Genomic DNA, 12,660 nt, shown 5'->3' with positions numbered 1-12,660 from the left:
TTTGTGGCGTGTTGTGTGACAATGATACATTTGGTTGTGGATGTACTGGTTCCCCTGCTAACTGTGACTGTAACTTTATTTGATGGTGGACGCGTTTGTTTGTGTGTCGTGTTCCAAGTAATGACTCGTGTTACTGTGCTCGGTCAATGACACACACACACGCGCACACACACTGGATGCTTTCACACATTGATGAGATCCAGAAGCAAAACTTTGCCGATTACGTAAGAGGAGCAAAAACAAAATAACAGGGTTTAAAGTCCTTGAGCGTGGCTGTGTTTGCTGCGTGTCTTTTGTAAGCTTGTTGCGTGTTTGTTGTAAGTTTGTTGTGTGTTTGCTGTGTGTTTGTTGTGAGTTTGAGTCGTGTTTTCTGTGTTTTGTTGCGTGTTTGTGGTGTGTTTTTGCGGCGTGTTTGTGGTGCGTTTGCGGCGTGTTGTGTGTGTGTTGCTACATTTGTGCAGCGTGTTTGTTACGTGTTTATTGCTTGTTTGTGGTGTGTTTGAGGCGTGTTGTGTGTGTTGCTACATTTGTGCAGCGTGTTTGTTACCTGTTTGTTGCGTGTGTGTTGCGTGTCTGTTGCCATGTTGTGTGTCTGTGGTGCGTTTGCGGCGTGTTTGTTTTGTGTGTGTGTTGCGTGTTTGTGGTGCGTTTATTGCGTGTGTGTTGTGTTTGTCGTGTGTTTGTTGCGTGTTTGTGGTGCGTTTGAGGCGTGTTGTGTGTGTTGCTACATTTGTGCAGCGTGTTTGTTACGTGTTTGTTGCGTGTGTGTTGCGTGTCTGTGGTGCGTTTGCGGCGTGTGTGTTTTGTATGTGTGTTGCGTGTTTGTGGTGCGTTTGTTGCGTGTGTGTTGCGTGTTTGCAACATGTTTTCTGCGTGTTTTCTTTTTGTTTGTGGCGTGTTTTCTGTATGTTTTCTGAGTGTCCTCTGCATGTTTCCTGCATGTATTTTCTGCGTGTTTCTCTTTGCTTGCATAAGAACCGCTTTCATTCAAGCCGAGCCTCATCACGACTCATTCCTCCGCCGTGACTCACTGCGTTTCAGTGGTTTTCACTCAGTTATGACGACGCTGAGCTTGTTTGAACCGAGTCAAAGAATCCCAAAATAATCCCATGGTGGACTCCCTAACCCCTGTTCTCTCCTCCCTCTGCTCCTAAACTAAACTGTCAGTGTTTAATTTTAACACTGGAGCTTGAGTAGAAAAGGCATTTTCAGCGTTTTAGCACCGATCTCTTCCTCCTGCTGCAGGAACAGAAGCGGTGGAAAGCAAATAGCTCGCAGCTGTTTGTGAAATGCCTCAAACATTCCCTCCTGGGATCAATCGCTGCCGTTCATTGACTTCAGAGCACACACACGCTGGCAGGTTTCAAGCTGCGACTGTATCAACCTCCCAGATATTACACAGCCACACGTCAGCCCAGCGCTCCTGTTTACCAACGCGCCTGCTCGGCACTTATTTTTCATGCCACAGGGAGGAGAGATTAAAGGGCCTGCGCCGCCATGCAGATTTTAGGCTCAATTTGACTTTCATTTACACACACGACACAAATATCAAACTTTGACCACATTTGAGCTGAATTAAACTCACAAATAAAGCAGATTTAAGCTGCTGGCAAGTTTTCTATCCAGGAAGTGTTATTGGAGCTTAGGTCACTGCTGATTGGCTGTTGGAAGTCACATGGTTCTTTTATTTATGTAATTGTGGTAAAGCATAGACAAATGCTTTTGAGACAAGATGATGAATTATCAAAAGAACTTAAGTGATGATCTCAGTCAAACTAATGTTTTAGAAAGAAGAGCACAAAAAGAGAGAAAAAATCATCAATGAAATAAAAAGGTAAAAAAAAAATAAAAAATGAAGAGAAAAGAGGGAAAAAAATATTTTTTTTTTCTTTTATTTATTTAAAAATAGAAAAAAGTGAATGGAGAAAAGTGGCTGAAAAGAACTTAAAGAACCAAAAAAAAGAGTGAAAACAGAAGGAAAAAAGGGGGAAACGGAGAAATGGAAAAACACGTCCCTACTAAACGAAAAAACAAAGAGAAAAGAAAAGAAAAGAGGGAAAACAGGAAACAAAAGATGGAGAAAAGGGATCATCCGCTCTGGCATCCTCTGACTTTGTAAATTGTGTTTTTAGTGTTGTTTAGATCTAAATGTCAGATTCTTCTTTATCTGAAAGTCGACATTACACTTTGACATAAGTATTGGCAGTATTCAGGTCGGTCCATTTAAAATCAGACTGGTGGTGAATATTGTTCTTTAATCTCACAGTTAAAGACAAAGGAGGATTGGTTCCCATTGTTGGATGAGTTACGGCTCGGTTACAGTTTCTCTTTTAGGAATAAACTACTAACACATCATTGGTTTCCTCTTGTGTCATTTCCTCTATCATGAGCTGTTGGATGTACGTCTGTTGGATGTACGTCTGTTGGATGTCTAGCTGTTGGATGTCTAGCTGTTGGACGTATTACTGTTGGATGTATGTCTGTTGGAAGTACTGTATATCTGTTGGATGTATAGCTGTTGGACGTATGTCTGTTGGAAGTACTGTATGTCTGTTGGATCTATAGCTGTTGGACGTATGTCTGTTGGATGTACGTCTGTTGGATGGCTGCTCTGGCCGAGATTTATTTGTATCAATAATACACAAGGTTTTTCTTCGATATTCTAACATGAATTATTTGACGAGTTGACCTGCTTTCCTAAACCAACCCTCCACCAATCTGTTCTTCTTCTTCTTCTTCTTCTTCTTTGGAGGCAGTGTTTGATTAATCCTGTTCTCAGCAGGGGGCCCAGTCCTCCGTGCGTTCCAAGGGTTTGGATTCCTTTATGGATTTTCTCCTTCTTCAGCTCCATCCCTGCGCTGTGTATGAGGCTGAAACTCTCCTCAGACGGACTTTTGATGATGAGGAGTAAAGCTTTTCGATTCTTCGTCAAATAGTTTTTAAGTGCTGCTAAACGGATCAATCGATCCACCGTTTGTTTCCAAATCACAACTTTCCAGTCTTTAGAGAAGCAGAGTCCTACTAATTGTTGTTCAAGTGCTGGTTGTTGTGATGAAGTCCATGTTGTTCAAAGGATTTTTTTTTTATTTAACAGAGTTCTTGGAAGTAAAAAAGGACACTTGGCATATGTAGCAAAGCTCTGGTTGATGTGTGTATGTTAACACAGCTACTTGAATTGATAAATATATTGTTTGAATATCCAGCCCTGGCCTTTTAATACATGTCATTTCCTGTTAAAACCGGAAGTACTGGAACTTCCTCCCGTGGTCAACCTTCTTGAAATGTCTTTTTGACCTCCATCGTAAAATTGCCTAAAATAGGGGTTCTCAACCTTGGGTTCAGGACACTCTTTGGGGTTGCAAGACAGTGGGAGGGGGTCGCCAGATGCCTTTAAGAAACAAAGAATATATTTTTGAACAATTTGAGCCCCTTTTTGCTTATTTTAACTCTTTTTCTGCAACTACACTAAACTTGCCATATTTTAACCTATTTTCATCACTTTTTTGTCAGTCAAATTTCAATGCCTTTTCTGCACATTTTTTCCAATTTAAAAAGATTTTAAACCCTTTCCACCACCTTTCCCGCCTAGTGTCGCTCATGTTGACTCATTTTCGTCATTTTTAACTTCTTTTCACCGTATTTAATGCTCATTTTTTTTGCCAATTTAACCACATTCACAGTTTGTCATGCCCATTATTTGCCAGTTTAAACTATTTTTGCCTCTTAATTGTTCCAATATTGACACTTTGAACCCTTTTAATCACTTTCTGTGGTTTTTAAAATCCCATTTCACCAACTTTTCCACCGTTTTTGGTCATTTTTAACCCATTTTATTTCTGATTAAAACAAGGATTTACATCTTTGAGATGACTAGATACTATGTCACAAATAGATACATTAATGTAGGTAGCACAGATTCATAGAACAATGGACCATCATTTTGCTGACTTTAAGAATGAGCCCCAAAAGTCTCTCCCCTTTATTCCCCCTTATGACCCTGTCCCCATATGACTGTTTTTCAGTGTTCATGTCTGTGTTCAACCACCTTCAGCTACAGTGGGGGTCCCTGGTCTCTTGAACCTTTATTTTGGGGGTCGTGGGCTGAAAAGGTTGAGAACCTCTGCTCTAAATATTAATATGAGACATCCTCCTCCTAATAGCGATGGTAGAAGCATGTGCAAACACAGGAGGTAAATGGATGCTCTCATCATTAATCAAATCTGTCTGTGGTGGGCGCCTCCCACATGCGTGACAGTGAGTCTGTGTAAACACGGAGGAAGGCGGTGCTGAGCAAACTTTCCCCCGTGAAGAACCAGGAAGTGAAATGCTTCCAGCACCTGCTCAGTGACATTGAATCTGTCAGGGCGAACAAGCAAGGCAGTGTTCAGGGGTTGGCAGCGAATGCTCGGGAGGGATCCGGTTTGCACAGCAGCGGAAAAAAAAAAAAAACGTTCCAACACCAACCAGCAAGAATCTCATGATTTGTGTCTGTTTACGCCACAAGTTTCAGCTCCACATGTGATCTCATTAACATTTGCGGAGTTATTTCATAATTCTATTATTACTGTGCTGCCAATCCTCTTGGACGTGATTTAAAGTTAATTCTTTTTATTCCCTTTAGTGCTTTCTGTAACCATTTCATGTGAGCAATTCCAACGAGTGCTAATAAGTGACTGATGGAAAAAGCAGCAGGAGACAACGTTAATCTTTAAGCGCGCCGCAGCTCGAGGTAATGCAGCCAGTGGAAGTTAAAGCAGCAGGACGTCAGGGTTAAGTTCTCATCCCTGTGGAGGCCTTGGAGCAACAAACCCAGGCCCTCTGACCTCTGAGGAGTTACGTCAGAATCCAAAACATCTTCAGAGAAGATGTCAAGAGATTCTTGATATTCCTGTCGATTGGCACTTGTCGTCCCTTCTATATTCTCACGGCAGAAATGTCTGGTGGCACCTTGTTTATTTTCAAGAAACTAATTTAATCCTGTAAAAGTAAACAGGGACTGTCTATGAGACAGGTTTGCCATAGTCGCTTTACTCCCTTTTCACACCGTCTTTCACAGTCTTTTTCGGAGGAATTCCAAGGTTTATGTCCTTGTTCTGGCATGTCTGTGTCCCAGACATTCCCCGAACATCCAGGGAAAGTCCAGTCTCCATAACATGATTTTCTTTGTGCGGCCCCAAAATAAAAGCACAAGATGAAAATTACTCTCAACATACAAAACTGACAAAAATACACAAAATGACTCAGAAAACTGTAAAAACGGACAAAACCCAAATACAATGACAAAGAATTACACAAAATGACATCAGACTCATGACCAGAATCTGAAACATCTCCAGAGAAGATGTCAAGTACTTCTAGATATTCTTGTTGACTTGCACTTCAAGATATAATCTCCTAGTTTTTCACCGCTTTGTTTAGTTTCAGGAAACGAATCTAATCCGATTAAAGTAAATGGGTTTGAGTGTTATTTTTGTTAATAAATGTCCCTGTGTGGCATTTTGTATCAGTAAATTTAACCCAGAATTGTCTTTCTGGTCCTTTATTGATTTCTATCGTATATTGCCATTTTGAGGAAAAAATATCGAGATGTGAATTTTGGTCCATATCGCCCAGCCCTAGTGTATTTCCTTGTTCTGGACTGTCCTCACTGGCATGTCCATCCATCACCCAGATATCCCCCCAACATCCAGGCGAAGTCCAGTCTCCAAAACCATTGGGGCCAGTCGACATTGCACCAAACCCAAGTCCACCTTCAGCCTGTATCTCCAGGAAGAAGGATCTTGTTCAGACTCTAGTCCATGAGTGTTGAATACATCGCAGGCATTGGGTTTTCATTTCACATTCTACAGACCTGGTTGGTTGGAACCATGTTTCCAAAAGAACAGCTTTAAGAGCCAATCCTGTGTTCTATCTAGACAAAAGCAAGTCTAACTACCCTTCTCTCCCCTTTGACAACTGTCAATGGTTATGACCCATCCAAAAAACTTAAGGAATCTTTTCTCTATCCAGAGTAGTCAGTCAGTTCTTTACCTGTCCCTTCACTTAGATCAGACTTTAGGCGACAGCACAGAGACTTTTTTTTTTTATCCGCGGCCCCAAAATAAATGTACAAAATGATCAAAACGACAACAAAAATGCACAACATAACGAAAAGCAGTGAAAATTACTCTACAATCAAACAAAACACAAAGAAACAAAATGACAACAAAAACACAAATTATGAAAAATACACAAAATTACTCCAAAAATTTTAAAAACAAACAAAACAGAACACAAAAAATTACTGAAAAAAAAAAATACACAAACACACACAAAATGACTCTAAAAACACACAAAACCACAAAAAACCCTTTGTTTTATCCTGTATTAATGCTCATATTGGTCATTATTCTTACTGCTGACATGAATGTTGATAATGTGGCCCTCTGATGAGATCATCTTGTTTTTGTGGCTCCGCTGTGATTCTGATTCCACCAGGATCTGATAATGACTCAATGGCCACGGTTAAATGTTTTTTAATTCAGAATGAGTTATTCCGAATTAAATCATTCGGAATTAAAGTGTTGTGCTTCATGTTTACATAGTACGGTAATAGTAATTCCCGTATTGAGGTTTACATGGAAAACTGGTTAATTCCGCTTTAGTTAATTCCGCTTTAGGTCTGGGGTTTGGGAAGGCTCTGATTGGATGGGGGAGAACATGACGTATCACGTCGATCACGTCTTTTGGGGAAAAACACACAACAAACCTTTTATTGTCGGCTGTAACACAGAAGAGCACACGAGAACTGTTTTTTTCACCTTTATTTTGATTGTAGTTTTGAAGCAACATAACACACTTTGGTCCACGGAAAGCCCAGTAAAACTCCGCAAAACAACCAGGAATAAATAGTTGCTCCCTGGAAAAGATAGTAGCTCTAACAACCAACTTGGTGATATTACAGACTGTGCAGCAGTATGGGGACGCATTTACTCCGTCTCCGGGTTTTAGTATCTCCATGTGTGTGATAAGTCCATGTGACCGTGTGAAAGTCAGCATGTTTATTCCTCCATCCATCCCCTTTTTTCATTATATTTGTGTCTTTTAAGGCTCATTAAATAGTGTTGGCTCTATTCCGGGCCACCATGTTAGATTATGTCGTCACCCAGCGCGTCATCTCCGCAAGTCGAACATGCGCAGAACAACTGGAATGAACTTAAAGCGGTTTTAAGTGTCAACTGTTTACAAGACAGAGGAATTATTTAATTCGGAATTAAAAATGGAATAAACCAGCCACCTAATTTGAAATTAAGTTTAATTTGGAATTAAATCAGCAATAGGAATGAAGTTTTTACAAGTTCAGGTTAAAGAGGAATTTAAGCTCCCATGTAAACATCGTCATTTAAAAATCCTAAATGTGAATTCAGGGTAAAAACCTTTGCTTTAGAAGCGTCACTCTTTATGAAAACCCTCTGACTTTCTCTGACAACTTCAACAAATCCTGAATGAGTCGTCCTTTGTTATCCTGAAAGTGTTTCTGCTCTTTAATCTCTCTGACACTTCTGCCTTTCCTTTGCTTCAAGGCTAAAACTGAGGTTTCTTTGTCTTCTCAGCGTTTCATTCAGTACCTGGCTTCTAGAAACACCTTGTTTAACCTGAACAACTTTCTGGATAAAGGCGCTCTGCAAGGTAAAGCATCTCCTAGACTTTTTAAACCTCGTTCTTGGTCTCTGTGGTGAGAGAACTCAACTGGAGGCTCATTTAGATTCATTTTGTCCTGGAGAAAATTTTCCGTCACACTCGTCTTTTTCTCCTTTCAGGGTATGACATGTCGACCTTCCTCAGACGGTACAGTCGCTATCTGAACGAGAAGGCCATGTCCTACAGGCTGGTGGCCGTGGATTTCACCAAGATGAAGAGAGGGTGAGATGAGAACAGATGAAAAATGTCATTGATTTACGGTTATCTCGCTTTCCCAGGCGGAAGCTCTTGTCTTTTAGCTCCACAGTCGGAGTGTCTGCTGCTCCTCTGGGGAAATATCAACTTAGATCCACTTAAGTTTAAAGTAAATGTTAAAATACAGGTTATTTTTAGGCTAATTAGGAAGTTTTATCCTTACAGAAACTCAGAATGAGGAACTCATCTTTGAGTATTTGTCTTGAATTTGAATACATTTACCAATTCATCGACTGAAAGTTTAAAAAGACTTTTGATTTGTCGACTAATTGGTTTGATTCCGGGTGGTCAGGATCGATGGCGTGATGCGCACCATGAGCACGGAGAAGCTGATCAAGACTCTGCCTATCATCCAGAACCAGCTGGATGCTCTGCTGGACTTCCAGGTGTGTGTGTGTGTGTGTGTGTGTGTCTGGTTTGTTCGATCCAGAGGAACTTTGAGGGATGATGGTTCAGGCGACATCTCAAGGATTCTCTAAAACGAACGCTTCAGGGGAGGAAAACCGACATTCTTGGATGTTAATTAAAATGCACCCTGAAGCTATACAAATGAATGTTTGTGCTCGTTGGAAATTAAAGAGTTCTTTTTGCGAAAAGCAGATAATTGCGTTTCTATACATGTTCAGAAATTAGTTTTTCATCATTTGCTTAAGGTGATATGAGTCAAATCAATGTTGAGTGGCTTTGACTGAGGAGAGAAGATGGAATAAAATGGACCTTTATGGAAAATTTTATTGTTATATATATATATATATATAAAATTTAGTTTTTGCTCAAACACGGTTAAGGGTCAATCATTTTGACACCTAAATATTTTTTTCTATATTTTAGTTAAAAAAAAAAAGGTTTAAATACATAAAAAGATACCAAATCCATGGGATTACGGATGGAAAATAGTGTTTAGCTAAATTTGGTGTATTTACAACTTTGACTGTACATTAATACACACTGTACCACTCAAATAAACAAATAAAAAAAAAGAAATATGTAGTAACAGCATATATGCACTCACTTTGATTTTTTTTAGTTTATTTATTTATTTATTTATTTTTTTAATGTTACTTTCTGAATTACTTCTGTAATTTATTCCGTTAATAAAATTGTCTCAATATCATGTGGAGCAATTGTCTAGCCATGACTTTTATTTGTTTCTGCCCTGTTTTAGTTATATTATAGTCTTGTAAAATATTTAAAATTTTTTAATTCCATCATAATTTTCATGCTAACCCCCATTTTATCAAATATCATGTGGTGAAAATCCTAACACGTCAGACATTGACCCAAAACTCCCACCTTCATTTTTTTTATTGACTGTCATCTCAGTTAACTTCATTTATCAGAAAACAACCATCTAAATGTGCTAAAAGCTCTCTTACGTTTCGTTGAATATATCCATTTAAAAATTTGGGTTTAAAGTAACTGAAGCCGCTCCGTTATCCAGCTGTCACATGATCTAAAGGGACTGCACTGATTGGCTGAATCGAGATGTCGAAACAACAAAACAGAAACTGTGTACCCATTTTCACCAGCAGGTGGCAGTATTTCCCCAAAAGGGATTTGGGTATTGAAAACAATTAAAAATCTCAGCTCATTTTATTCCCAAAGGCTTAGATCAGTTATCATATAATAGTCATAATAGTTTTTGGTCATTATTGTCATTATTGTATTTGGGAACTCCTTTGTCCTGGAATTCCTCCCAGGTTATTAATGCAGCACTAATAACACGTATGTCATTTCATAGGGGAAATGTCAAGAATGTGCAGTCGACCTTTTTTGGAGCCAAAATGTCAAGGTCAAGGTTGCGTCAAGTGTCAAAAACCAAAATGTTCCATATCTTTATGAATATTTATTGTACAAGTTCAATGCTTACATTTATGAAAAGCTCATCTCAAGTGTAGTGTTTTATTTCATTGGACCAAAGCTGTACGACCTACCAATAAAAAGATTGGTAGGGGTCAAATTTCATGACGTCACAAAGAAAATACTTTTTCCCTATACTTTGGTCACAAATTGAGATACAGTGTTGTATTGTATTGTATTGGTTTATTTGAAAGGGGACAGTGCAATTTCATATAACCCATGAACAAACGTGGTTAAAAAAAAGCCAGAATTAGCCAGGAGGCTATTTTTCATCTGTAGTCCCCTGTGCTCAGACTGGTACCATTGAACAACATTTTCTTTCAATGTGTGACCTTAGCTCAAGGTCATATTTAAGGTCAAGGTCGGTCTTCTGTTTTTCCTGCAGTATTACTTTCAATTTAATTTGTAAAAAGAACAAACTTGTCAACAAATCCAGATACATTTTTTCCAATTGCCAGATAAGTATTTGCCTTGTGAAAACAGGTCTTGCCTAGTTAGCTTTGTTTTATTTTCTCTCTCCAAAGGCCAACCCTAATGAGCTCTCCAATGGTGTGATCAACTCGGCCTTCATGCTGCTCTTCAAAGACTCCATCCGGCTCTTTGCCGCCTACAATGAAGGGGTCATCAACTTGTTGGGTAAGTCCCTCCTGAGGCTCCTTTTGTAACGCTTTTCTTTGGATTTTTTAAAATCTAATTATCGGGAAATTGCTAAAATCTATCTGAATATGATGTTCAATGTTTGATTATGGCATCAGTTTGGGGGTGGGGCATGTTTGGCAATCTGAGGAATTCGAGAATACAATGCCAATTAATGGGTTGCATTGTCAGCTTCAAGAAGCTGATATTTACTACGCCAGGCAATGCTTTGTAGCGCTACTGGTAACACAAATGTGCACAAAGGGCACAGCGTCACTCCTCTCTTCTATTTCTGCAGAAAAATACTTTGACATGAAGAAGAACCAGTGTAAAGATGCCCTGGACATCTATAAGAAGTTTCTTTACAGGATGACAAAGCTGTCGGAGTTTCTCAAAGTGGCAGAGGTAAACAAACGCACTCCTAATCGCAGGTAGTTACACATGAGGTTGTTTTTTTCTATGTACGTTTCTTCCTCTGTTCCCCAGCCGCACCGCTTTTAGATGGTCCTTTTCTTGTTGATAATTAGTCGCTCTAGGGCTATAAGTAGAATAAACACGAGCTACCTGATCTACGACGAGTCTGACCTCATGATGCTTTGTTAAGAGAATCATCTGGAACTGCACGAGATGCCTGTGTGCGACCCTGTCCCGACATGCCCACCTTTGGGCCAGGCATCAATGACTCGTATTATAATTAATGACCCACGACTGAATATAAAAACCTACTATTTTAAGTCAATAGTTGTGCACTTATTGGAATATATATATATATATATATATATATATATATATATATATATATATATATATATATATATATATATATACATACATACACATATACACAGTACCTGTTTGTTTTTACTGACAGCAGATTCATTAATCACACAGGAGCCAGACTGTCAACATTGTGCTATTCCTCCTTTGTTTCCATGGTAACAGTGATTCCTTTTAGCACTTTATTTTCTATCATTAGGCACTTAACAGTGAACGTGTTTATGTGAGGCACAGTTGGTTGCTTTTTTAAGCCCAGCAACCACCATAGCTACACCACAGCTTTCACTGTTTGCTTGTTTATTTATGGTTTGTAGATTTATGGTTACAGATGCTGTTCTGCCACCTTGTGGCTTGGAGGGGAATCTGTAGAACGATACGAGTAAACGGGTAAAAGGAACATGTTTTTTTTACTACATTTCCTGCACAGAATTATGCTATATATACAGTATATGGAGTGTTTCTGTGCCCATTCCTTCAGTAGAGCAGGGGTTCTCAACCTTGGGTTCAGGAACCAATTTGGGGTCGTGAGACACTGGGAAGGGGACGCCAGATACCTTCAAGAAACTAAGATTATTTTTTTCAACAATTTGAGCCCATTTTTGCTTATTTTTTTTTACCCTTTTTCTGCAATTACACCAAACTTGCCACATTTAAACCTATTTTCATAACTTTTTCTTGTCATGTTTTTGCTCCTTTTAATAAATTTTTGCTACATTACTCCCATTTCTGCCACTTCTCCGTCAAATTTCAATGCTTTTTCTTCACATTTTTTCCACTTTCAAGACATGTTTGGTACTTATAAATCCTTTTCATCACTTCTCCACCTAATGTTGACCCATTATTGTCACTTTTAACCTCTTTTCACGATATTTCATGCTTATTTTTTGCCAGTTTTACCACATTCATGATTTGTCATGCCTATTATTTGCCAGTTCAAACAATTTTTAACAATATTGACACTTTGAACCATTTTTACCACTTTTTCTGTCCATTTTTGCCCACTCTAATTTGCAACTTTTTACCATTTTCTGTGGTTTTGGTCATTTTTAACCCATTTTATTTCTGATTAAAACAAGGATTTACATCTTTAAGATGACTATATACAATGGTGCAAATAATACTAAACTTCCAGGATAACAGTTGATATTACTCAGATAAATAAATAAATGTGGTTATCACAGATTCAATGGACCATCATTTTACTGACTTTATGGATGGACCCCAAAAAGCTCTCCCCTTTATTCCCCCTTATAGATGGCCCTGTCTCCACATGACTGTTCTTCAATGTTCCTGTCTGTGTTCAACCACCTTCAGGTACAGTGGGGGTCCCTGGTCTCTGGAACCTTTATTTTGAGGGTCTTGGGCTGAAAAGGTTGAGAACCACTGCGTTTAAACTCCTGGATACGGCGTGTGTAGAGGAGAAGAATAGGCAGTTAGCTCTCACAGCGTGCA

At 39.0% G+C, this 12,660-nt stretch overlaps 1 protein-coding gene across 5 annotated transcripts in view; it reads left to right on the top strand.

Moving 5' to 3' along the window:
• The window catches only part of LOC114480521 (phosphatidylinositol-binding clathrin assembly protein), an 81,075-nt gene that overhangs the window by 33,412 nt on the left and 35,003 nt on the right, over positions 1 to 12,660 (top strand). For all 5 annotated transcript variants that reach the window (XM_028474740.1, XM_028474741.1, XM_028474738.1 and 2 more), the window contains exons 3-7: positions 7,593 to 7,668; positions 7,800 to 7,902; positions 8,228 to 8,321; positions 10,320 to 10,431; positions 10,730 to 10,836. In XM_028474740.1, coding sequence (XP_028330541.1) covers positions 7,593 to 7,668; positions 7,800 to 7,902; positions 8,228 to 8,321; positions 10,320 to 10,431; positions 10,730 to 10,836 — 492 coding nt within the window. The remainder of the gene's footprint in view (positions 1 to 7,592; positions 7,669 to 7,799; positions 7,903 to 8,227; positions 8,322 to 10,319; positions 10,432 to 10,729; positions 10,837 to 12,660) is intronic.

The sequence above is a fragment of the Gouania willdenowi genome, chromosome 18, assembly GCF_900634775.1.
Source record: "Gouania willdenowi chromosome 18, fGouWil2.1, whole genome shotgun sequence".
NCBI lineage: Eukaryota > Metazoa > Chordata > Actinopteri > Blenniiformes > Gobiesocidae > Gouania > Gouania willdenowi.
This window is presented reverse-complemented; position numbering and strand designations above follow the sequence as displayed.